The sequence below is a fragment of the Gekko japonicus genome, unplaced genomic scaffold (genome assembly GCF_001447785.1).
Source record: "Gekko japonicus isolate JY-2015 unplaced genomic scaffold, Gekko_japonicus_V1.1 scaffold1323, whole genome shotgun sequence".
In the NCBI taxonomy this organism is placed as follows: domain Eukaryota; kingdom Metazoa; phylum Chordata; class Lepidosauria; order Squamata; family Gekkonidae; genus Gekko; species Gekko japonicus.
In genome coordinates, this window is record NW_015165279.1 from 325168 (window position 1) to 351192 (window position 26025).

The 26025-nt window shown below is 41.4% G+C and overlaps 1 protein-coding gene across 6 annotated transcripts in view; it reads left to right on the forward strand.

Annotated features, from left to right (window-relative positions):
* Window positions 1-26025, forward strand: part of CD44 (CD44 molecule (Indian blood group)) — a 123700-nt gene that overhangs the window by 34937 nt on the left and 62738 nt on the right. For all 6 annotated transcript variants that reach the window (XM_015410297.1, XM_015410298.1, XM_015410301.1 and 3 more), the window contains exon 2: window positions 22832-22997. In XM_015410297.1, the coding sequence (XP_015265783.1) occupies window positions 22832-22997 (166 nt within the window). The remainder of the gene's footprint in view (window positions 1-22831; window positions 22998-26025) is intronic.

The window sequence follows — 26025 nt, forward strand, 5'->3', positions numbered from 1 at the left end:
GGAGGAGCTTGCCCTGCGGGTGATCCCATTCTAGATAATCTTGTGTCAGGTAACAAAGCTTTTATTGTACATGCATACGAAAGTAGTTAAGAACAACTTGCACTGAAGTAGAATCTAAGTCATTGGTACATGTTAACAGGTCAATCCAAACATTATGAATAAACCCCATTTTATGACTGGAATGAGTCAGGAAATCCTCTGGTCTCCCTGAGCTCTTTTCTTCTTTCTCTTCACACTCAGCTGGGAAACTGAGCACTTCCTGGTTCAGTTGAAACTAGTTTGTCATGATGTGTCCAGAGGTCATTTCGGGGGGGGGGGAACGCGGGGGAACACAGTTCCCCCGGGTGAGGTGCAGGGCGCGGGGCACATGACGAAGCCCCGCCCCCTGCTTCCGGCCACCCCGCTTCCAGCCCTCATTCAGCCAGGAGGAGGCAGGAGAAGAGGGAGGGTAAGTTGCTTCCTCCCTGCCTCTCCCCACCCCTGCCTGCCTGGGGCCAGGGAGGGCCTTCGCGGGGCTTCCTCGCACCCTCATGGGGCTCGCAGTGGAGCTGCAAGGCTGCCGGCGGCGGCCGGGACCGCTGGGGACGGGGTGTGTGGCCTTATGACACACTTCCGGTGATGTCAGGGGGTGTGGCATATGCTAATGAATTATGCTAATGAGTTCCCCTAGCTCTTTTTCTACGAAATGACCCCTGGATGTGTCCATTGGGTAGAAATGATGAAGTGCAGTCTTTTCTTTTGCCAACATACAGGTTCTGAACTCAGAATTAAACCATGTGTGGAAAGTGTACCTCATTGCTTCTCCCACTCCCGGAAAGTTATGGGCTATTCAAGGGAGAAGAATGCTGTCTAACTGTAGGACAGACTGTTACAGTCCTTATATATATGTACTAGCTGGTAAGGATCATAAAAATGTGTGCAACCTAAACACTTTTTGGCAGCAGTTATTGTTATATTAACACTGGAGCTGGCTGCTAAAATCATATTTAGCTTTGAATTCCTGGTCCCTCGTCCTGCTTTTCCTCTCAGAGCACTGAGCCCCTCCTCCACCCCAAGAGGACCGTAAAAACTGTATGATGGTTTTGCTTCAGAAGTGCCTCACTGAAATAGTCCTTCAAGAGCACACACATGTAGATTGGACTGTTACCGTTGGTGATATAATTTAATTACTTACGCTGATTAGAAGTAGCTTTTTACTTACAGAGTAAATTAAAAGGGCAGACGTTCTGCCTGATGTAGTCTGATGCTGGGATGTTTCATTTTAGACCACAGGTGTGGGATTGAATTATTAATTATTATTGTATGGCAGTGTTAGAGATGGAAAATTTCCGGAAATTTTGAAGCTTGGGAAAAAACCTATTTTTTTCTGGGTTTTTTCGGGGGGGGAAACGGAAATTTTTGGGAAAATTGAAAAAAATGCTACATTAGCACTTCTTTTTTCTTTTCCAGATTGAAAGTCATTCTGTTACTTTAGGAACTAGTCAAATATGACTATGGACATTTTTACTTGGCATGAAGTTATCACAACTAGCATATTAAAAAGATAGTGTATCCAAACAATTATTACAAACAGACTATCCACCCACATGCAAAAACAAAAGTGAAACCTTTTTCTTTTCTTGTGACAATAGCACCTCCTGAAGAAAGAAATGCATCTTGTTCTTTCATTGGAGAGTTCAGTTTGTAACCTAGGACTTGCTTGTCCTCAGTGCACAGAAATAGATCCATCTGAGACATACGTATTTTTTAGAAATGATTTGGAAAATATTTGAACACTTTGTCTTAAAATATTTTTATTCATCATGTTAAGATAAAATGTTCCATAATCAATTTTTTTCTTTTTTCAATTTTTCCAATTTTTCGGAAAAAAAACACAAAAAGGCTTCAGGGGGAAAACGGGGAAAAATTGGTTTCCCCCCAAATTTTTCCGTTTTTTTCCCGGGTCTTCACGTCTCTAGGTAGTGTGTGTAGTATAGCCAGGAGATCCTAAGATTGTCTGGAAGCTAGAAGGGAGGTCGCCCATCCAAATACTAGCCAAAGCTGATCCTGCTTAACTTCCAAGATCTGATGAGATCAGGCTATCCTGGACTATCCAGGTCAGGGCAGATTGAAACTGAATAAAATTAATAAATGCATAGAATACTCTTTACATATGAAAAACTAATGTGCCCAGGAAAGGCTAGTTGAGAACCAATTTTTTTTTTGTGCTGTGCTGGTTTTAAATGTGTAGGAAGCATTTTTTACATGGGAGAACATTCAAATATTCACTTCCTCAGTTGTGATGTGAAAGAGTACACCCCAGAAACTGATACTTTATATAGGACTTTTACTCATCTGTTTTAGTTTTTTGTGTTCTTTCTCCACTTGACTAATATAATTACCATTGCATTTTGCTTGTCTGTTTTCTGTCTGTAAGAGTAATGAGAGAACCAAATGTTACTGGCAATTGAGAAATGCAGGTTTACAGACTATTATGTTATTTTGCAGTGTTTTTACTGCTTTGTTTTTGTTGGTGTGTACAATCCAGAGCCAGTAAACCGCAATCTCATTAGTATAGTTCCTATCTAAAAGCCTGTCTTCTCCTTTATTATGAAAAGCACTGGACTCGACCAGGTCACTATCAGTTCTCAGTATCTGGGTGTCCAAAATGTGTGACTCCAAACTTGCTTCCTGTATGGACAACTGCAGTCTAATCTCCATTTGGTTTGTGTGCCTTGCTATGTGGGACTGATAATGCTGCTGTCAAATAGGATCAACAGGTCTAGAGGTGCAGGCTGGTTGCTTTTGTCAAAGCTCAGATGAAAGGGAATAATTATGGACCATATCTTTGAGGTAGAAGTGAATGGATCTGACAAAATATACTTATCATTAGTGACAGCTCAAAGTATAAAGAAATGAATAGAGGCCCCCCTAACACTTCATAACTTTCTCTATCATATTTGTTGATAAGGGATGGTTTTATGAACACTTCTAATGGCGATACCCGTTTCGGTATTTTTCCATAATATCTTTCTTTTACGTCATTCCAAATTCTTATTAAGGCGCCTCTTATCATATGATGTCTAAAGTTTGAATGTATTTTATCCTTCTCATACCACACATACACATGCCAACCCATGCTTAAGTCAAGTCCTTGTAAGTTTAGACTTCTTATATTTTCCAGGGTTACCCATTCTTTTATCCAACCTAAGGATGCCGCCTAATGGTATAACTTCCAATTAGGTAATCCAAATGCACCTCTTTCTTTTCTATCTTGTAACGTTTTCCATTTAATTCTTGATCTTTTGGGATACCAAATAAATTGTCTGGTCATTTTGTCAAGGTCTAAAAAGAACTGTGGTCTTTTCAATATCGGTATATTTTGAGCCAAGAAAAATCTCGGAAGTATGTTCATTTTTATGGTAGCTATTCTACCCATAAGTAACAGCTGCAAGTCTTTCCATCTTAATAAATCTTTCCTAATTTCTTCAAGTAATTTATTATAGTTGTCTTCTATTAGGGTACTGTTTCTGTTAGACATTATTATTCCAAGTTATTTGACTTTTTTCACAATTTCCACATCTGTTAATTTATGTAACTCCTGTATCTTGTTTGGTAAGCAGTTTTTGATTATTATTTTCGTCTTCTTCAAATTAATTTTTAAACATGAAACGTGTCCATAATCTTGAATTGTTTTTAACAAATGAGTAATAGAGGATACCGGGTTTTCTAATATATACACAAGATCATCTGCAAAAACTAATAATTTAAACTCTTCTCTTATTTTGAGACCTTGTATTTGGTCGTTTTCTCTTACTATATCATTCAATGATTCCAATGCGAAGATAAATAGTAGTGGTGATAAAGGGCAGTTCCTTTTTGAATCTCAATACTTCGCGTCATATCACCATTTATCATAACCTTAGCATATTGTGTCTTATATATAGCACTGATCATTGTTAAAAATTGTGATTCACATTCCCAAACAGCCAGTTTTTGAAGCAATTCTTGCTTCTGCCACCTTTTTGATTTTAAGTCCTAGCAGCTTGATTCCTTCTCAGAACAAGTGAGGCTGTCTCTTTTGTACAGGTCTTGCTTTTTCCAAAAAGCATCCCAGTACCTAACAAACTTAAACTCTTCCTCCTTACACCATTGTCACATCCACGTATTGAGACTCCTAATTTGTGTCTTCCTAGCTGGTCCTGCATATGGAACAGGCAGCACTTCTAAGATGCTACCTTGGAGGTCCCGTCCTTGAGTGTCCTGCGTAGCAGCCTAAATTTTTCCTCCAGGACCACATGACAACATTTCTCCACATTGTTAGTTGCAACATGTACCATGACCACTGAATCCTCCCCAGCACTGTCTACCAGCCTATCTAGACCACGCTACCTTTGTACCAGGCAGTTAAGCCACCATTTGGTCAGTATGCGGGTTCACAGCCCATCTGTCCACATGCCTAAGGATTGAATCACCAACTACTAAGAGCCCCCCTCCCTCCCTGCCCAGGGATGGTTCCCTGGTGTGAAAGGATACCTGTTCACCAACTGAAGAAGGGGTCTCTTCTAAGGGAACACTCCACTTTTCATCAACACAGTGCCTTGTTTCCCCTTGATCCTCATGCTCCCTGACAGTGGTGAGGCTGCTATTCTTGGAGTGGGACACATCTAACAAGTTCCCAAGAGTTTTATCTTTGTGCCTAACTGACTGTCTCTGCTTCTCCAGGTCAGCCACCTTGGCCTTGAGGATGCGAACTCATTTCCTGAGAACCAGGAAGTCCTTACTCCAAGTACACACCAATTACTTCTGTCTTGTTGGCAGATAGTCATACATGTTACACAGTGCAATACACTGGATAGCCCCCGACCCCCCTCCCTCGCGCTGGCATTCTACCTTCATAATTGCCTTTTTATTATCATTTTATTCCTTTTTAAAATAAAACTTCCTATCTATGTAGATTTGGAAAGTGTGATTTTAGGGATGTGGAGAGACTAGTGCCTTGGCCTCCTCACCCTGCAGCTGAACTTGCATGTCTGCTAAACTCACCTATTTTATTCCCTATTCCAGAACACTTTGTCACTGGAGCAGGACCTGCTACCTCGCAGAGTTGGGCCTGCTTGTAGGAACCCTAAGTTAAATAGCTTGGTCCAAAAATAGATGGTTTAACATTCAGCTTGGTTTTCTATTTTTGGTTGTCTCCCCCCCCCCCTTTTTTTTGCTAATTAACTTTACATAAAGAGAATTTAAAAGCCAAACAACTAGTATTAGGTGCTTTTGTGTTACGTTATTCAAATCAAGTTATATGTGAATATAAAGGAAGAATTACCTTATTACAGTTCAAAGTTGTTTATTAATTAGAGATGTTTTAAATCTCTTATTCAAAATGCAGTTGGTCAACAGTATGTGAACAGTTGCACCATGGGCTTTTTGAATGGAAAGTAAACTGTTTTACTTGATTACATGGTTAACATGATATAGTCTTTTTTTGCTGGAGAATATATTGTGGCTTACTTTAGTTATTCATAGAGACCTGAAGGCTTGGGGGGGGGGGATTGGGGAGGGGAATCCTGCCTTGTTCCCCCCCTTGTTTCCCCCCCCCGAGGCCTTTAAAAAAATTTCAATGGAAAAATTGGAAATTTTGAGGTGTACTGAAAACACTCCTTTGAAATATTTTCTCTTAGAATGCATGTAATGCTTTTAAAGACCAGGTGGGCATGCTGGAGGCATATACAGTTCTTAAATATAAGATGCATTTCTGCACCTAGAAGGATACCTAATTTTTAGGAGGAAAACATGCACTGCTTTGGTTGCTTCTCAATAGCTGCATGCCTTCCGTTTTCCTTTTGACCTGATGTGGTTGACCTTTTCACTTCTCCATCAAACCACTGTGACACATTTACCCTAAGACTGGCTAAAAAGTAGATTATTGCCCTACTTTGCAAGGGGGAGGAAAATATCAGAAGGACATGGGCACAAACTGCAACAGAACCTCAGAGGAAAACTGAAAGTTCCATTAAGAACTTAGTTCTCTCTAGTCAGATCACAAATATTAAGGTACATATGCATGGGGTGTATCAGCTTGCAGTTTTTTCTCACTTATTGAGTATATTTGCGATTTTGCTTGTACAAAGGTAAGGCATATATAACTTAAATTCTGTAAATATGTCAAATATTGCAATTTTATATGCTAAGTAAATTATAAATTATGCATTTTATGTTGTTAAAGCAGTAAACTTAGCTTAGATTTGATAGGAGAGTAAAAACGGAAATACATATTTCAATTTCCCCCAAGCTTTCCTTCTTTCTCAGGAAACGTTTTTCCCTTGGCTTCAAAATTTCTGGAAAATTTACTCATGGAATGTCCACTGTCCTAGGAGCCCAAGAAAAGCCTGTTGATTTGTGTTTTTTTTTAAAAAAAAGCTCAATCAATTGTGCACACATCAGCCTCATTACTTACTTAGGTCACATTTCCCACGTCAACACCATAGAAAGGGTTCCAAGGGAGGTTAGGATCCATGACTTCTCTTAAATATTAATTTTGGAATTTCACCAAAAATGGATGCTTTGAGCTACTTTCCAGTAAGGACATTGTAGGCCAGGCTTTCTTATGATCTCTGCTTCTCCAGGGACCATGTTTGATCATTGTCTAAATTGACAACAATGACTTCACTGCCTAAACTCTTTTAGTTTTCCATTTTAGCATCTGTCTCAACTGTACAGCTGCACCATATTCTGTTGCGGCCTGAAAAATCTTGTTCTATTTTTGGCTGAAACTATTGTAAATAGCATAATATTTAACATAGCAAGGAAGAAAGTTTAGCAAGCATCTTGACATTGTATGGACTATTTCATTGTGTTTACCAGAGCAACGGTTGTCAAACAGATAAAGCTTTCTTAGGAGTCCTGTTAGCAACATTTTCTTGACTTTTTAAAAGCAGGCAGCAGCTGTTGAGGAATGAAAGAAATATCTTGTTCTTACTTGTACCTTCACAATATGCCCACGTTTGCTTGGCGTAACATTATTCATTTCAAATCCATATTTAATAAAGTTGATTTAATGTATGCCCCAAAATATGCCAGATTAGGAGACAATAGTTGTCTATACCCTTGAAAAAAAGTAATAGTCACGAGGTATTTGCTTTCATGGTGTAGTTGTGCTTTCCCTTATACGTTAACTTGCTTTATGCTGAAATTTATTATTATCTAGTTTATTTTATTTAAAACTTTTGTATCCCACCTTTCTCCTCAGTTAGGGTTATAAGGCACGTATACTTCCTCTGGGTACAGTTAACTACGACACGAAGCAGTGGCTTTAATATGGTCTAGAAATTAATCTGCTGTTCTTGATTAAGAAGATACCTACAAGATTTTCTGAAGGACATGGCAAATCAGATGAACATAGATATTTGGAAAACTATTGAGTGGCAGATCCAGAGAGCTGGGAGATGACACCCAGCTCTATCTGTTGTTGGGCGGCCAGTCTGACTCTAAACTGGAAGATCTGGAGTGGACCGGGCATTACAAGCCGTGGGTTGATGGCTTAGGCTGAGCCAATTGAAATCGAATCTGACGAAGACGAAGGTCCAGTGCCTGAGCCGGGGTGGTCCAAGGGTAGGGTTCCCACTCCCGATCTTTGATGGGGCTCTGTTGGTACCAGCATATTTATTCTTGTTGACTGAAGAGAACTACTACATTTAAGATTAGCTAGCAGCAAACAGCGTGTAGATGCAATTCATTATAAGTCAAGCTGACTAGTAATATTAAAACAGGCAGTGCCTTTGAAGACAAAATAATTTTCCTGAAAAATAAATGTATTACAGTAAAATGCTCAAACTAGTTCAGGTATTATTTCGTTTTGGATGTCAATTCCCCCTTTGTTCATCCAAGAAGGATGGGAAGGGCTAATTTCCCCAATTCTTCCTCCAGCCTTTGTGCTTCATGGCATTTCTTCAGGAGGGTCCCTCAGACCCTTTTCTGAACTCTTCCCTTTTACAAGTGTTTGGATCAAATTCATAGATTCTTCATAAACAGATGGCAACGTAAAAGGAAGATAGAAGTGTGTGCAATTGTATCTTAATGAGTCCTGTGAGATCAGTGGTTCTTAATCTGTTTTGGTCATGGATCCCTTTGAGAATCTGATAAATATACATAAACATACACACAAAATTCCCCATGACCCAGTGTAAACAAAGACAGATTTGTATAATTGTAATGGCAGAGAAAGTTTTATTTAATTTAATTCCTATCAATGGGAAACTATTTTAAGCATCATAACATGGAGACAATGACTGTATGTTACCTGACTATGTACAATAGCATCCCATACCACCTTATGCTTGATGGGAGTGAAATAATACCTTTTTCACAAAGACACTTCAAAAATACTGATTGTTGAAAGCATGAATGCAGTGGAATTTATTGTCCATTACACCTTTCTCTGACAACCTATGCCCTTTTCAGTCATTATATTCTTGGTGCTATGACCATACAGAATCAATGTGCTATATGGACCCCAGATTAAACTTGCAACTGTTATGCATGTTCCAAAGCTAGAATGTACGTGTGTTGTTCTGTATGAAATAGAAGTGGAAGCCTCTAAAACCTGTTCCCAGTTAGTCAACTATGTATTGCTTTAACAAATAAAGTTTCTAATGCACTGGGAAAGGTTTAGTGTTGTTTGTGCTTATATTCAAGGATGTAAAATGAAGGCTTTTCTGACTTCTGTAGTGTGTCTGCTGGCACCAGTGAGAATTCCAGTGTAATCCTATGCAGAATTATACCCATCCATGCACATTGACTTTAATGGACCTAGAATGTTGTAACTCTACTTAGGATTGTACTATTAAGCAACCAGTTAAGTAGTTCAATCAAACTAACCTTAGTTAAGGACTTAGAAATGGTAAACATCTCCAGGTTGCACCCAATGGCTTGTATTATGATGGTGGTTAAATTAAACCATTTGGTATGCTGAGACAGTAACCAGAAAATAGATGAAATTAAAATGTAAACAATAGTCAAAGATGGGCTTCGGTCACACGGGGGAAATTGACGCGGCCAAAGTGTGGCTTTTTAGAGCCGCACCAAAAGAGACACGCGGCGGCGGGATCAGACAGATCCCCTGAGCCGCCATGCAGTTGCTCCCTGACACGATCAGATGCCGGGGGGGAAGCCATGGAAGGGAGAGCGAGGCAGCCGGCTGCGCATGTGTGTGCATGCGCAGTTCGGCCTGGAGCCTCAAATGCTCCTGAAGACGGGCGCGCCGGCGATCCCACGGCCACGCTTGCTGCGGCGTTTCAAGTTGGCCCTACTATTTCCTAGCGGTGTTATTAATGCACATTTTTGGCCTGAAGGGACGGATCAAGGATGGGTGCGCACCGCTTCCCAGATGTTGCGGTGTGATCGCGCCCATTTGCTGTGCCCCTGATCCATCCCTCTTGCGGGCCAAAACCTCCCGTGTGACCGGGGCCCTGGGTTTGAGCTAAATTTCATACATCATGTATGTTGTAAAGGTTTGGCTTGTGTGTTGTGTTTGCATGCTGAGAAATGACAAGTTCTTTGATAAAGCTCTTTGGATCCAAAGCCACACACTGCAGCTTGGCTTTACCTACTGCATCAATAAATCATGAAGAAACATAATTATTGTATTTAATATGATTCATAATGGGCATGTGGTGTAACTGAACAAGGTTTCAAGGTCAAGGTTCATGTGGAAGGTTGTGTGGGTATGATAAATACTTGCTCATTGGGCGGCTGCTCTGCTTCTGCACTGTGCAAATTTAGTCTGATGGGGTTAGGTTCTTGGGAAACGATTGTTTGACTGAAAGTCTGGGAAGATTATTGCAACCACTGATGCCAATCCCTTTCTCCACACTACAATGGTATGCATGTTACCGACAGGTAATGTGTAGCTGAGTTAGGAGAACAATATTGCAGCAGGTATTCGGTAGCCTGAATATCCCTGGCTAGAGTCCTGATCACACGCAGAATTAGCCGTGCGATAGGATCGAATGTCGGGTGGATTTTAAGGGTGCAATCACATGGGAACCTCTGGCAAGCATCCCGCACCCATCAGCAACTACATTTTGCTCCGCTGAAGAAGCGAAGTTAAAAAATACCGGGGAAAGTGCAGTATCAAATGAGTTTGTGACGGGCCGCAGACGAACTTCCCTGTGTGATCACTCCAGTACGCTCCCATTGTGTCAGTGATCTCTCGTTGAAGAAACACGCAGCGAAGAAAAAAACCCAATTTACCTGCCATTGCATCTGATCACGCAGTGGCGGGTCAAATTACTATGGAGCAATTTGCTCCAAGCAAATAGCCTTACTCCCCCCCCACGTTATCTGGCACGTGTGACCGCACTCTAGCTGGATCTTGTCAGACCTTGTAAGCTAAGCAGGGTTGGCCATGGTTAGTGCTAGATGGAAGACCACCAACGAAGTCCAAGGTTGCTACACAGAGGCAGGCTATGGCAAATCACCTCTGTTCATCTCTTGCTTTGAAATCGTTGTGAGGTCACCATAAATTGACTGTAACTTGATGGCACACAAATACAATTATTTGTCTGAGAGGCAATTAGTTGCTAGCAGATGTTCTCTGTAAGAACCTAGAAAACTCCACAGTTTTTCAACATTATGACAAGAACTGAAAATGCAACTAAAAATAGAAATCATCCATATTCTCAAAAAGGAAACAAGTTTTGTTGACCCATTTCAAGCTAGTTGTGTCCCCAAGGTATACACAGAACCAGAAAAGGTATATACCACTCCAAACTGAAGTATTTTATTACAGCATGGCTTAGAATTTGTAAGACTGAAAGAGAAGATATCAATGTATGCTTGGCAGTGTAGAACAGAAAAGCTGTATGAAAGAGCCGAATTAAAAGGTGAGAATCTAAAGCAACTCTTGAGAGAAGCATTAGCCCCAGTTACAGATTTGAAAGCAGATTACATTGCAAGAAAAATGGATGTGGTCTATAAGGCCTATTCTGTATACATCAAGAAAAATAATCTGCCTGGGGAGATAGTGGTTAGATTCTCGAAGAGACACAGGAGGGATTTAATCCTGAAAGCAACTACTGGAGTACTCTTGAAAATGGGGGACAATACTATCAGGATTCTAAAAGACATCCCGTTTGTAATTAGACAAAAGAGGAAGAAATATAAAGATTTAATCCTTTTTCTTCAAACAAACAGCATTGCCTATAGATGGTTAATTCCAGAAGACATCGTTTTCAAACGAAACGATAAAAAATAAAAAATTGACTCTGTCTCCAAAGCACGTGAGTTCCTGAGAGTGCAACTGGGAGAGATGGCCGAGGTCGCCAAGGAAGAAGATGACAGCAAATCCAGTGGCGAATTGGACTCGGTGTCTTCTGACGAGGATTCTGTTTCTGAAAAGGGGGTGGCTGCCCCCAAACGTGCATACCAATTGAAGATTAGAAAAGATAAAACAAAATGAACGCTGAAGGACTCTGAATTGTGCCTTAAAATTTTTCTTTATTATTGATGATGCTCTTGAGGTTCTCTTTAAACAGTTAAATTAATGGACAAAAAAGATAAATAATTTAGCATAACCGACTATGTTCAATGTGATATTAGCAATTTTAGACTAACATTAACATAAGCTGTTGTTATGATCTCCTATTCTTGGGGTTTTAGTTATTAGTGGTTTTCTTTCCTTTCTCCCTAGATGTAGCTACCCTTCCCTATTTTTTCATTGTAGTTTGTAGTCTATTAAAAATGCAATAAAAAATCCCCTCGGGGGGGGGGGGGAAAGAAAGAAGGAAAGAAGAAAAATAAAAAATCCCCTCGGGGGGGGGGGGGAAAGAAAGAAAGAAAGAAAGAAAGAAAGAAAAAGAAAGAAAGAAAGAAAGAAAGAAAGAAAGAAAGAAAGAAAGAAAGAAAGAAAGAGCCAAATTAATAAAAGACCTGTTTATCTTCAGGTGCAAATGCTTTAGCCACTGCTAAAATGCTAAATGCTTTAGCCACTGCAGCTTAGTTCTGAATTCATTTTACAAATATAGAAAGGGGATCTTCTGTACCAAACTTATCTTAGCATGCAGGCTTTTTTTCTCACATCCTGCTTACATCTCAGCCATTCTGCTCTACCACAAACCAGAAAGGAAAATCCCAAAGAGAACAGCTAGATGAGCACTTCCTTGTTCCCATGGCAACAAACTGCAGTCTTGCTTTTCTAAATACTAGTTCTCTCTGCATTTTTTCCATGAAGCAAAGCAATATTTCTGCAAACTTTGATGTGCCTCTGAGCCTCCTAATTATATGGCACAAGAAGTTCTGAAATATCAAACTATCGAACATGAGTGTGAAAACTGTTGGTACTGTACTTACAAAAAATGCTGAGGATAAAATGTGCCCTGATCTTTAACATGCAACATTCCTCATGGAGGAGCAACTCGAGCAAGAATGATTGCAGATATATATACTGCAGGGAACGGATGCAAGGCCAGTCTGCTGTAAATTATTAGCTCTGTGTGGTTATGTTGATGGAAGAAGAAGAAAAAAATACTTTTCAGGTCTTACCTTTGAATTCCTAGCTTCTAAAGGCAATATCACATATGACAGTTTCCTAAGCTTCTGCATAAGAAAGTGCTGGTCAATACATAAGTATTTATTTCCCTGTGCATAGTGCATTGACTAGCTACATTCAATATAGTTTGCTACCATTTGTACTCATGATAACTTAGAAGTAGTGCATGCATTACACATGATGATGCATATCCTGTGATGGTGCATGACTTGTGGTTTTCCTACATGCAAATATATTCAAGTAGGACATCAGCACATAGGAATCTGCTTGAAAAATAAAAGACAGAAGCACTCTGAAAGGGAAACAGCATGTGACAAATTGTTATACATGAATAAGTGCAGGATTCAAGAATGTACCGTTTTGAACCACAGTTGGAGAGCTTAACCCTTTCCCCACCAGCCACTTTACACTGCAACTTGCCCTTCCAGCCTGCTTTTCTTCCTGTGATGTTGCAAACACATTTTTGCCTACACAGGAAACTCCGTGGGTGTGATTTGAAGTGGAAGCATAGAAAGAGTTAGGCATCCCTCCTCACTTGCTGCTTCTTTACTAGGTCCATCCTGATATTGATCTTCTGGCTATCAGAGCTACATCACATGCCTTTGCATGTACTTTGTCAACAGTTTAAAATGAAAGGAATGAGTTTGAAATGAGTTTAGACTTTGTGCAAGAACATTGCCTTTGAATGTTTATGGGAAGAAAGGCTTCCTCATTTGAGCCTATGATAGTTGTGGGAAAGGGAATTGAAATCAAGGAATCCCCTCGGCAGAACTACTTCTATTGAATGAATTCAGCTTTTCTCCCAGTTATTCCTTATGAAGTCCTCTGGAGGTTAGAATCCAGTGGAACTCTAGCTCTTTTCCGCTCTCAGGCTGTGCATACAGGACGAACACACCACACAAGGTTTTCCTAATACTTAAAATTGCCGTTTCTTCTGAAAGGGGTAACATAGTACATTCCAGCTTTGGAACATGCATAACAGTCCCAAGTTCAATCTGGGGTCCATATAGCACATTGATTCTGTACGCATGGTCATAGCACCAAGAATGTAATGACTGAAAAGGGCATAGGTTGTCAAAGAATGGTGCAATGGACCATGAATTTCACTGCATTCATGCTTTCACCAATCAGTATTTTTGAAGTATATCCAAAACACTGTGCACATGGCACCAGGCCGGCATGGGGATTCAGGGGACAGCCTTGAAGTGGTTTGTCTCCTTTCTCCGAGGTCAGGGACAGAGGGTGGTGCTACGTGAGAGAGTTTCTCCATGACACCTGCTGGTGTGTGGTGTCCCTCAAGGGACTATTCTCTCCCCAATGCATCCCCTTGCCCAGCTGGTGCAAAGTTTTGGGCTGGGTTGCCATCAGTATGCTGATGACACCCAGCTATATCTGTTGATGGGTGACCGGACGGATGCCACCCCAGAAAATTTGGCAAAGGGATTATAAGACATGGCTGGATGGCTGAAGCAGATCCGGTTGAAGTTAAATCCTAGGATCGGGTAGCCAGTTCCTGACTCTGGGCAATATTCCTTTAACACCAGCACCTATAGTGAAAAGTCTGGATGTGATTCTGGATACCCTGTCAGTGGAGGCCCAGATCACAAATGTGGCCAGGTCAGCGTTTTTCTATCTATGCCAGATCCGGCAACTGGTACCCTTCCTATCTCACCCTGATCTAGCTATAGTGATCCATGCAATGGTCACCTCCAGACTAGACTCTACGTAGTATGGCTACCCTTGAGACTGACCTGGAAACTTCAGCTGTTCCAGAACGTAGTGGCACAGGTCCTTACAGGATTGAATACTGGATCAAGTTCAAGGTGTTGGTTTTAACCTTCAAAGCCCTTCATGGTCTGGGACCAGCATATCTTCGGGACCACCTCTCCTAGCATACCCCCCAAAGAGCACTACGCTGTTTAAATAACAACACAGTGATGGTCCTGGGCCCAAAGAATATTCACCTGGCCTCAGTGAGAGCTAGTGCCTTTTCAGCAGTAGCTCCTACTTGATGGAATGCACTTCTGAGTGAGATCCAGGCCCCGTGGGACCTGGTTCACTCCTGCGGGTTCTGTAAAATGGAGTTGCACCACAAAGCATATGAATGAGGCCAAGATAATTCTTTTATACAGTTCTGCCTGCCTCTTCCTTCCTTTTTTTCTTCCCCTGGGGCAGTGATAGTACTATTGTATGCCATCTGATTAATTGTAAATATTTGAATTGGTTAAATTTATGTTTTTTAATTGTATTTTAATTGTCTAGTCTATGTTAGGATCTGCTCTGAGCCCCACAATAGTGGAAGAGAGTGAAAAAGAAATCAAACAAATAAATTATTGAGTTGTTTATTGACAACCTAGTTCCTTTAGATATACAGTACTCAGTGTCTGTAAATATTTTGAGTAGGGTGGCGATGATTTTCTGTAGCTGTTGGGAAATGGCTGGTTTCACCATAAAAAGTGAGAATCTAGAACTGAGCTTCTTTTACAGTTTTAAACCAGAAATATGTGATCAGAATCAAATGACATTAGTAATTCTATTAATTTCAATGGGATTTAAGACCATCTTTATGTAAGTAAAGCCCACTGAATACAGCGTGATTTACTACTGAGTAAAATGCATAGGATTAGGATGTAATTTTCTCTGGACCAGGGCTACTATCTATGCCAATTGATGATGCCATAATCTTAGCTATTGCTGTTTCTCCTGATGCTGCTCCCCAAGGATGTAATTTTCTCTGGATCAAGGCTACTATCTTTGCCAATTAATGATGCCATAATCTTAGCTACCGTATTGCTGTTTCTCCTGATGCTGCTCCCCATGTTGAAATAGAGTTGTGAAAAACATGAAAATGTCCACCATTGGTTTTGTGGGCCGTATAGTGGTTTCTAGCAGTCACCAGTAAGAGGAATACAAAGTAATAAGAAGGGATTTCTCAAGTCTAATGAAGGATTGAGGGGAAATGTAAAATTAGGCTTGTTCTCAAAATGCCAGCTACAACGAAAGAATCAGAAGTTGTCACTGCCAAGTTTTGTGTCAGCCTTTGAAAAAACTCACCGCTTAGGTAACAAATACCTAATAAACATGTTAGCTGATTTCACCTGGTTGCTGGAAACAGGATTGTAACTGTTGTCTGTGGAGGTAAAGGCTTGTGCTCTAGATTGAGGAATCCAATTTGAATCTTATTTGAATCGCAGATAAAATCATTCATATCCCTCACATCCTGGATGGCATTGATTTTACAGTTCAATCTCAGATGGTTATCAAAATAATGATAGCGGTGTGAATGAGTTCCATTGGAGATTAACCATAGTTGCTTGGATTGCCCATTCTATCTAACACTTTTTTTTCATTCTGGCTTGTTACATCTGGATGAAGAGGATGGCCATGTGGGAGGTAGTACCCAGAGGTAAAGGAGGGCCTCCTTGAAGAAAATCGTTGTGAAACCCCTGAAGAAATCATCTCTAAAACTGAATAATTAGCTCTTGCCTGTAGCAAATATGCCATGCTTGAATATTTGGTTGTGTTGCAACTCTAGGCATTCTCGAATCGGACATGTTATCTAGGCCCATTTCAGTCTGGATTTATTTATTTAAAACATTTGCCTGTCCACCCCTTGAATGAAACACCACACAAGTTATGAGTTAAACTGAGAGTTTTATTTATACATAAGCTGATTTGCATCAACACATTAATGCACGGGTTGCATTGGACAAGCCTTCCTAACAGGGCAAATCCACCCTGGCTCAGAGCCAGGTCCGGGTTCCTTCCAGACCTTACTCGTCATGGCCCACACGCCAGTGCGTAGAGGGGAGAGAAGGGCACATTCCGGCCCATGGCTGCGAAGCCTTAAGGCTTGTCATATGCTCCCCCCACGCGGAAGAGGCCCCCAACTGAGTCACCTGACTGCAAAGCCATAGGCACCCAGTATGAAGACCCACCCCATCACTGATATCTCAGGGTGCTTGCCAACTCAACATCCCCTCAACCCATGCTTTTCCCGCCTTCCCAGGTAGGGCCTAAACAGTTTTACCAGGCCTAATTAAACCACACCCTCTCCAACCATGTGAAGCAGGCGAAAAAAGGCCCTCCCGCCCAGTCTGAGTGGGGCCCAAAAAATTCCTGCTCAGCCCCCAAAACAGCGACCAGTTAATCCCACATGGTCCAAAAAGAGGGCAGGCAGGTAGGGAGCTCACGCTGGGCCGATCTGCATGTGGATGGAGGCTGCTGCCAGACCTGGCTGGCAAGCTTGCCCTTGATTGGCCAGTGCTCCCCTGGCTTAGGGGGAGCATTGGTTACAACTCCCCCTAATACAGCAAGTTTGTAACTTGCGGGTATTGCTAGACTTGAGCCTGTAGATAGTGGCTCAAGTCTACTTTATGGCACATAGTACTTTTAACTTTTGTTGATGTGCCAGCTATGGCCCTTCCTTTAAAAGCAAGATATATTAACGTTTTGATTACATACATGTTAGATTAATATAATGTGCTCTATATGGGGCTGCCTTTGAAGACTGTAAACTTCAGATGATTCAGAATGCAGTAGTGAGACTGTGAACTAGTGAAACTTATAGAAAGCACTTTTTACCATCATGACTTAAAAAGAGCTACATTGGTTGCTATTTATTTCTGGGCAGAATTCAGTTGCCCATAGGGTTGCCAAATCCTCGCTGTATGTAGAGTGGGAGACTCCAGCGCTGCTCCATTATCCACCTTTCTTTCTCCTTGCCTTTCTCCGCAGTGGGTACCAAAGCAGTTTACATTTTGCATATCTTTTTATGCATTTAGTTTTTTTTTCTGCTGATTGTCTCTTATGCCATCTTTATGCTGGTGCTACTTTAACAGGAAAGTAATTTCTCTTTCTTCTCTAGTATTGCTTACTTATTTTTGTCTGTATTTTGTTTAATTTTGTTTTGTGTTTTTTCCCTGTAAGTTTGATTAATTGTTATAAACTGCCTTTTGAGTCACCTTGAGCGTTATTAGTATGGGACATGCAGTAGAAGGATCATAATTTTTTAAAAAAATATTACAAGTCATTGGAACTCAATGCAGGTTGCTTCCTCCAAATTACCAGCATGGCGGTAGCCCTAATCCTGTTTGGCAGGAAAATGGAACCTGGATTTAGTCTGGGTCCTCTTCATTTCCACCTTCAGTCTACATCTAAGCAAAAGTGGCCTTACAAAAGTTTCTTCTCCTGAGGCTACTGGATGAGAAGCAGGCAGAAAAAGAAGACAGCAGCCAATCCCAGAAAAGGCCAGCATAAGAAATAGTCTTGTGCTTGTGGGTTAAATATTTCCATGCTCATTAAAATCTGAAACACGCTCAAGGGCTTTTCATGACTCCACGTTGAATCACCAAAGTCTCATGGTCTGGGTGAGATTAATGATTAGGACAATTACAGTATGTTGTGCAAGTTCTGCCTCTCTTAGGAGCCATTATTAAACAATATCGGCTTTCAGCTATGGAACATCACATGGGTGTCAGGGAAATAACATTACCATGCCAGTGCCTGCCAGCTGTGAAGGGCAGAGCGCAAGGGAAAGTGCTGAGGCTCAATTCTAATCGTAGCATAACTGGGACAGAACCAGAACTTTGGGGACACCAGTTATGCTGAAAGGATCAAGAGAAACACCATTTAAGGGAGATGGGAGAGGCAGAAGCAATCATCCCCTGCCATGTTTCAGACTACATATGACTGTTATTCAATAAACACTATATTTCAGGTTATTACGAGGTATCGAAAAAGTAACTGCAATTAATGCCTTTAAAATGTTTTTGCAATATAGTCTTGAATGTGTCTGACAATAGGCAATAGTCTATCCTTACTGTGATTCTTGTCACACAGCACTGAATTCCCTCCCCATCTCCCACTGAAACTTGAAATGGTGTCCCTGATCAGTATAATAAATGGCCTATTATTCTAGCTCAGGTGCAGAACCTGGACTCACATGTACATCTGATATAGTGCTGTTTCTGCTACCAAGAATCAAAGCATGATCCCACAAATTCTTGGTCTTGTGTGTATGTATATTTATTCTAAGATAAGCCGAAGAGAAAACAGCCTCTTTTTTGGCATTCTTTTCCCTTTTGCTTAATTGTTGATCAGATTATCTGCTCAAGATTTTATGAGTGTGGTACAAAGGGGCATTGGTGGGGTAGAAGTAGTCCTAGATGGCAAGAAATGCCTTCTCCTTTTGGATTCCTCAATGCATATTTACTTTCAAATAAACCCCACCAGTACAAAAGATTGAAATGATCAGAAATGAACTGTTATAAATTAGGAATTGCAATGGAAACATTCAGAAACCAGTGCTCTCAAATACACAGGAGAGAATGGAGTTAGAATGAAAAGGTATAGAGAAGGCACTCTTTACAATTAGTTTTTTCCTTGCACTCATTAATATATATTGGTTCTAGTTCTTGTACTGACCCTACCTATATTCATGTTTTGTGCTTTGTCAGTCATCTATTTTTTCCCAGATTCACAAGAGTTTGGCTGGACCAAGCATAATTGGAATGCTTTAAAATCTTTCTTTCTATTCCTGTGCTTTTTTCTTTTGCTTCCGTATATCTCCAAGCTCATAATTTTATTTATTTATTTGATTTCTAGCCCACCCTCCCCTGCACTGCAAGGCTCAGGGCAGGTTACAGCAATATAATTATAAATCTGACAGTCATTAAAATCCAGATATAACATCAGTCAGTAAAAACAATTGAATAGCATTCAATCGTGCCAGTTAATACATCTGCTCTCGGCCAGAGTCCACACATGTGCACAGTAAGTGGTAACTAATAGAGAAGAGCAGCTGAGAAGCATATTGCAGGGTGGAACCAAGATGGAATCAGGTAGGGAAGGCCCATACTGCTAGAATTCTGCCACCTCAACCATAGGGCCCTGCGAAATTGCATTAAGTCCCACAGGGCCCAATTTTGACCAACCTCATCTTTGTTTTCTGAAACACCTGCCTGTTTCAGACTCAGCTCATGATATGCTTTTGTATTTTGCCATATTTTCTGATTTGAAAACGTGGACTTGATTGGGCACTTCTTGAAACCTTTTTCTTTCCATGCAGCCCCCAGAATATTCTTAGAGATCATTTAAAAAGAAAACTTGTGCTTTAAAATTAGGACCTTTTTAATTTTTGCAAAGCCAAGATATGTTTTCATATTTATCAAAATCTCAGTGGCAAACATGTTACCTTATGTTTGCTTAAAATTAATTTAGTTAGCTAAATGATCAGAAATTTCATTATTAAATGCTGGAGGGTTAGTAGGGTTGCCAGCTGAAGCTGGAAACCCTCTGGGAGAAATTAGGGGGTGGAGACAGGCTTACCAACATCATGTGAACGTGCGACATCACTTCCAAAGCCAAATTGGAAGTGCTTTCATTGTGTGGGAACGACGCTCTAGGATCTGTCCAAAACTGTATAGTTAAACCATATATGCACCCCTAATTTTCTCCTGCTGGCCTGTAAATCAGCAGTGAGGGTAGGGTTGCCAGGTCCATTAGGGACACTGGTGGGGTGGAGAGGTGGGGGGATGTTCCATGATCTGGAGACATCGCCCTTGATGTGTCGATGTCCCCGGAAGTGATGTTGCACACCATGCCTGTGTCACCCAGAAGAGATGTAGGCATGTTGGGGGTGACACTCTGCTTTTTAGGCAAAACTCTATGGTAAAATTGCCCTCAAACCATAGAGTTTTGCCCAGGGCTTTTTTTTTGTAGAAAAAGCCCAGTAGAAACTCATTAGCATAGTAGGCCACACCCAACAGCAGGAACTCATTAGCATAGTGGGCCACACCCCTGACATCACAGCGCATTAGCATATTAAGCCACACCCCATGCCTTCCTTTGGTTTGCCTGGGCACCCCATGGCTGCGGGTAGCCCAGGCAAGCCAGCCCTTGGACAGGCCGGGGAAGGCACAGGAAGGCATTTAAATGCTTCCCCAATCCTTCCAGGGGGTCGCTCACCAGGCCTTCCCTCTGTAGCCACGCACTCAGAGGTTTTGGCTGTAGTGGACGTGGCCAACTCTGAAGCCAGCCGGATCTCCGTTCCTGCCCAAAAATAGCCCTGGTTTTGCCCCAAAACAAGAGCATTGTCCCAGGCGGGCCCACATCACTTTGCATGATGTTGCTGTTTGGGGGGAATTTCCTCCCACTGGCCAGTTGGTTAGCGGCGGGCAAGAGCCCACAAAACCATGCAATTCCCCCCCCAAAAAACTGGGGAATGGCATCCCTAAGTTAGAGTCATTCCCTGGAGGTCTCTCACTATAGTGGGGGACCTGGCTCCCCTAAGGGTTACCTCTGTGAGTCTGTAGCAGCCAAAACTATAAAAAATATTGTAGACCTTAAACATCCAGGCATAACCACTTGTGGACCAGAGCTTACTAACAGTTACCTTCAGCTGCAAATACATACACATATATATTTGTACAAACTGAATAAAGACAGACCATGGATATTCTTGCAGAATGAGTGGGCTATATATGAAAACAAGAGCTAATTAAGAGTATTTATTTATTTACAATATTTATATGCTGGTTTTCTCCTGAAATTCAGGACTCAAAAGCAGCTTATAAATTATAAAGTTATAGAAGATTGAAAACAAATATACTACTAGAAATCTCAAACTACCTCCCAGTTCTTTCTTAATATCACTCAGACTTCAAAACATTGCAATAAAAAAGAGCAGCAACTAATCTTTGGATAAAATACTGCACCATAGAGAACATCCACTGAGACAACAATCTGAATAGCTGGCAGTTTGCAGGTCAAAATGGTAGCAGCCTCTCCCTTCCCAGTCCTAGGCAGCACATTTTTGTACCATCTCTAGGGTAGGTAAACAATCTAACCAGAGGATGTGGACCACTTCTGTCTCAACTGGTGATGACTGGGAAAACAACATGAAAAGTTAAAAACAAAAAACTCCTGAAGTAAGGCACACTCCCTCATTCTCTACGTAACCTAAATCTCATGATGCCAAATCTGCATATGAATTCCAGTCCAACATTTTCACAATGAAATCTCCTCATTTGTTGAATGGTGCAATGAGTCAAATCTGAGGTGCATATTTATTTATTTATTTATTTATTATTTCAATTTATATCCTACCTTTCCTGCGAAGGGGCTCAGGGCAGCTCACAACAATATGATGCTGGGAGGTTTGTGAACTGACCTTCCACTTTTTACACATTGAAATTACAGCTGGGGTCTGTATCAGGAGCATGGCCGGATGGCTAGCCATTTCTTTTTATACTGTTTCCCCTCCCTTAATTGCTGCCCCTCTCCCAAACTGCAATTTGCCTGTGATCTATATTTTTTTTCTTTTTGTATTTTATTCATATGTGAATGTGTGTGCGCACATGTGTGCATGTGTTTGCACCTGGAAGTCATGGCGACCTCTGGTGACTGACCCCTACTGGGGGCCTGGAGGATATTGAGAGAGATGGCTGAATAAAGCCTGCCCCTATCCTCCCGACTGCTGGTAATCCAAGGAGGTCTCCCATCCAAGTACTTGCCAGAGTTGACCCTGCTTGGCTTCCAAGATCGAGCTTGCCTGGACTATCCAGGTCAGGGTAGATCTGTACATTTCTGATATGAGATGAATAGCAGTTCCAGGGAGCTGGCTGAGGTTTGGAAGATGATGTGGAGGAAGCATTAATAGTAGGATTGCCATAGCCACTGTGTATCTACGATCACCATATCTGCCAGGGGAAATTCCTAGAGATTTGGGGGTGGAGGGATCTCAGCAGGGTGTTGTGTCATAAAGGTAAAGGTTTCCCTTGCTCGAAAGCCAGTCGAGTCCGACTCTAGGGTTGCAGTGCTCATCTCCGTTTCAAAGCCGAAGAGCCAGCGCTGTCCGAAGACATTTCCGTGGTCATGTGGCCAGCATGACTAAACACCAAGGCGCACGGAACGCTGTTACCTTCCCACCGAAGTGGTACCTATTTATCTACTTGCAATTTCTTGCTTTTGAACTGCTAGGTCGGCAGGAGCTGGAACTAGAGACGGGAACTCACTCCGTCATGCGGCAACCTGGGTCTCGAACTGCTGAACTACTGGCCTTCCACAGCCTGCAGTTCAGCGTCTTAACCACTTGAGCCACCGCAGCTCATAACCCTAACCCTAATCAGCTGTAATTCTGGGAGACCTTCACACCCCATCTGGCAACCCTAATTAACAGAGGAATTCTAAACAGAGTAGCACTCTTTTACATCCATTGAAATCAATCTCACTATAATTCCTATTAGGGATTTTGAGGTAATCAAACATCTGAAACAGCTAATCTTTCTCTCTCTCCATGTATAGGTTTGAATATAAGTTGCAGATATGCAGGCGTTTTCCATGTTGAGAAGAATCGGCGCTACAGCCTCACAAAAGAGGAGGCCATTGAACTTTGCAAGGCCCTCAACAGTACGCTACCAACATGGGAGCAGATGGAGAAAGCTTTCTCTCTTGGACTGGAAACCTGCAGGTAGAAACTCTAAAGGAAATGCAATATGCTTTATTTCTTTTGCTCTTGCCTGCCATGGTAAATGATACGATGATACACAGTAATGATATGATGATACATGGTAATGATAGAAAAATAGTGGTTTGGGGAAGACTGGGAGGACGAAATGGCACTGGAAAGGGCTCTCTCACCTTCTCTGCCACGGCCTCTTCCCTATCATGCCCCTGATGGTGGAAGGAAGAACTGCCTGAAGGAAAGGAAGTGCTTCCGTGTTCCTCACCAGCAAAATGGGGTGCTGGCTTAAATGGGTGCTGGCCCTTTTTTGCCCACCCCGTGAAGTGTTCTCTTTGCCTGTTTAGGTGTGATTCCAGTGCATTCAGTGACTCTAATTATGTATCTGAACAGAGTCATAACAGAATTACATAGGCACTGAGTTGCCATCCTTCAGGTGGGCCTTGCAGTCTCCTGAAATTGCAACTGATCTCCATAATGAGGTCCATCAGTGGCTATTAGCCACAAGGTATAGGTAGGGACTCTGGGGCAAGTGATGCTCTGTATCTTGGTGCTTGGGGGGGGGGGGTCAACAGTGGGAGGGCTTCTAATGTCCTGGCCCTACTGGTGGACCTCCTGATGGCACTGGTATTTCTGGCCACTGTGTGATACAGAATGTTGGACTGGATGGGCCTTTGGCCTGATCCAACATTGGCATCTCTTATGGTCTCTTATGTTCTTATAATCTGAAATTGCAACTGATCTCCAGGGGAACTGATCAGTTCCCCTGGAGAAAGTGGCAGCCCTGTAGAGCTTCTTGTCCTCCCAAGTCTTCCTCCTCTTCAAGCCTCACCCGCAAATCTCCTTGAATGTCCACAATGGAGTTGGCAACCCTATCTGTGCATCACTTTCTTAGAATTTGGGACCAGTTAGTAAACATTAATACTAATTGTGGAAAACACTAACTGTGATTATTGCAACAAAACTTTATAGTGCTTTACTTCTAATAGCTGTTCCTTTCAGACTAGACACCCTTTTAACTCAGCAGGCAAACAGAGCCCACCTTTAAAATTGTTTTCCTTTTCCTTTTCTTTGTGTTGCTATTGTTTGTCTTTTTCTTTTGTAATGTTTATTGTACCTATCATCACTCTTTTTTATGGCAATGTCTTCTACTTTTGTAAAGTCCTTTCTTCATTATGGTATGTTATGCCTTAGACAGTTTTGGGTTGCTTTAGGAAGCTTTTATTTGCATTGTTTTCCAGTTCTGTAATCCTAGTCCTACAACTGCATTGTTTATCAGAAGTCTTCGATGTCTGATTGAATTGCTTCATATATTTAGTAATCTGCCTCGAGTCTCAAGGGTTTAAATTAAATATAATGTAAATAAATACGATAATGATGATTTTTATTCTTTCTCTTTAAAAATATCCAAGATGAAACAAGATGAAGTTCCTGGTATAGTCACAACCCACAAGATGAAGCAAAACACTTTCAATAAATTTATTTTAGTTGTTGTTGTTGTTGTTGTTGTTGTTATTATTATTATTATTATTATTATTATTATTATTATTATTATTATTATTATTTCTTTATTATTTATTTATTTCTATCTCCCTCCATTTCTAATCATGAAAGGTAGGCCTGTTAATTACCCCATGTCTCAGGGAGCTGCAAGAACAATGCTTTGCTTTAAGGCCACCTAATGCATAATGGCTGGGGTAATATTTAAGCCAGGACTCCGATACCCATGGATTAGCCATGAAGTTACTTGGATGGCCTTGGCCATTAACCATCTGTCAGCCAAAGCTACCTCACAGGATTGTTGTGAGGATAAAAGGGGAGGGCAGCTCATGCATGACACCATGAGCTCTGTGGATGGAGTGTGGGATAAAAATACGTTAGATAGATATAGATTTCCCAGCTTACTGCTAAAGTTAAGCATACTGTTAGTCCATACATTCTGCCAGCTCTCAATATCAGCACTGCAGATAAATACAATAAATATTTACTAGCCTTCCTGCCATGGGGCTGCTTGACCATTTGTCTGGAAGAAACTGCTACTTGCTCTGTAGGCAAGCATATGAGTTACAGTGAAATCCTAAACAAAGTTACATCCTTGTTAACCTGTTGACTTCAATTAATTTAGAAGTAGATTGCTTCCAGGTACGGCACAGCAACGGGCGGCGCGAGGGTTGCTCCGAGCCGCCCGATTCCCAAACGCTCTTTTTGGAGCCCCCTGATTGTCGGGTAGGCTCCGCCAGGTCTCCCGGAGAGAGAGCTGGTGGCAGGGGGCTCTGTTACGGCCTCTCCCGCATCTGGCAATTGTGGGGGATGTCCGTTTCTGCCCCGAAGCGGGAGTGTTTTTTTGGAGCAGAACAGGGATTCCACGTTCTGCCTTAGCTGTGACCATCCGCTTTTTAACTATGATTGGATTTAATTTCTACAACAGTAACACAGAGGAACAAGCCTGAAAAATGAACTGTGAGTACGTTTATCTTCTAATTCAGAAATAGAGAAGAGTGGAGGCGATATCACTTTTAAGCGATTTGCTCAGAAAGAAGAGGATTAGCGGCCAGAAGAGGATTGGGAGCCGTTTGTATGTTTCTGGAGTGCTTGCAACCTTGGACAGTTTTTCTTGTTTTTTCTTTTTATGGCAAGAACCTACTATAGACTTGAGTGAATTAAACTGAATTGAGCTGTGTTTTTCCCATTAAAATGGCGCTGGTAACACAAGAGGAGGAGGAGGAGGAACTGGATGAGAATATGCTTGTGGGAGATTTATCTGTGGAACAGTTTCTAAGGGTTTTAAGGGAGCAAATTCAGAAGGGTTTTGAAAAAGTTTGTGTAAATTTATTAAAAACACCACATAACCCACAAGTGGAAACAAAGAAAGAAGATGAAAACGAAGAAAGCTTTGAGTTCCAACTTATGCTAAACAAAGAAGAAGTCCATGTTAACTTAATGGAAATGACAGAGAAAGAGGAAAATTTGGAACAGGGTTCACAGAGGGACATAGAGACTATAGAATGTTATCAAACAGAAGAGCATTTAGAGTTTC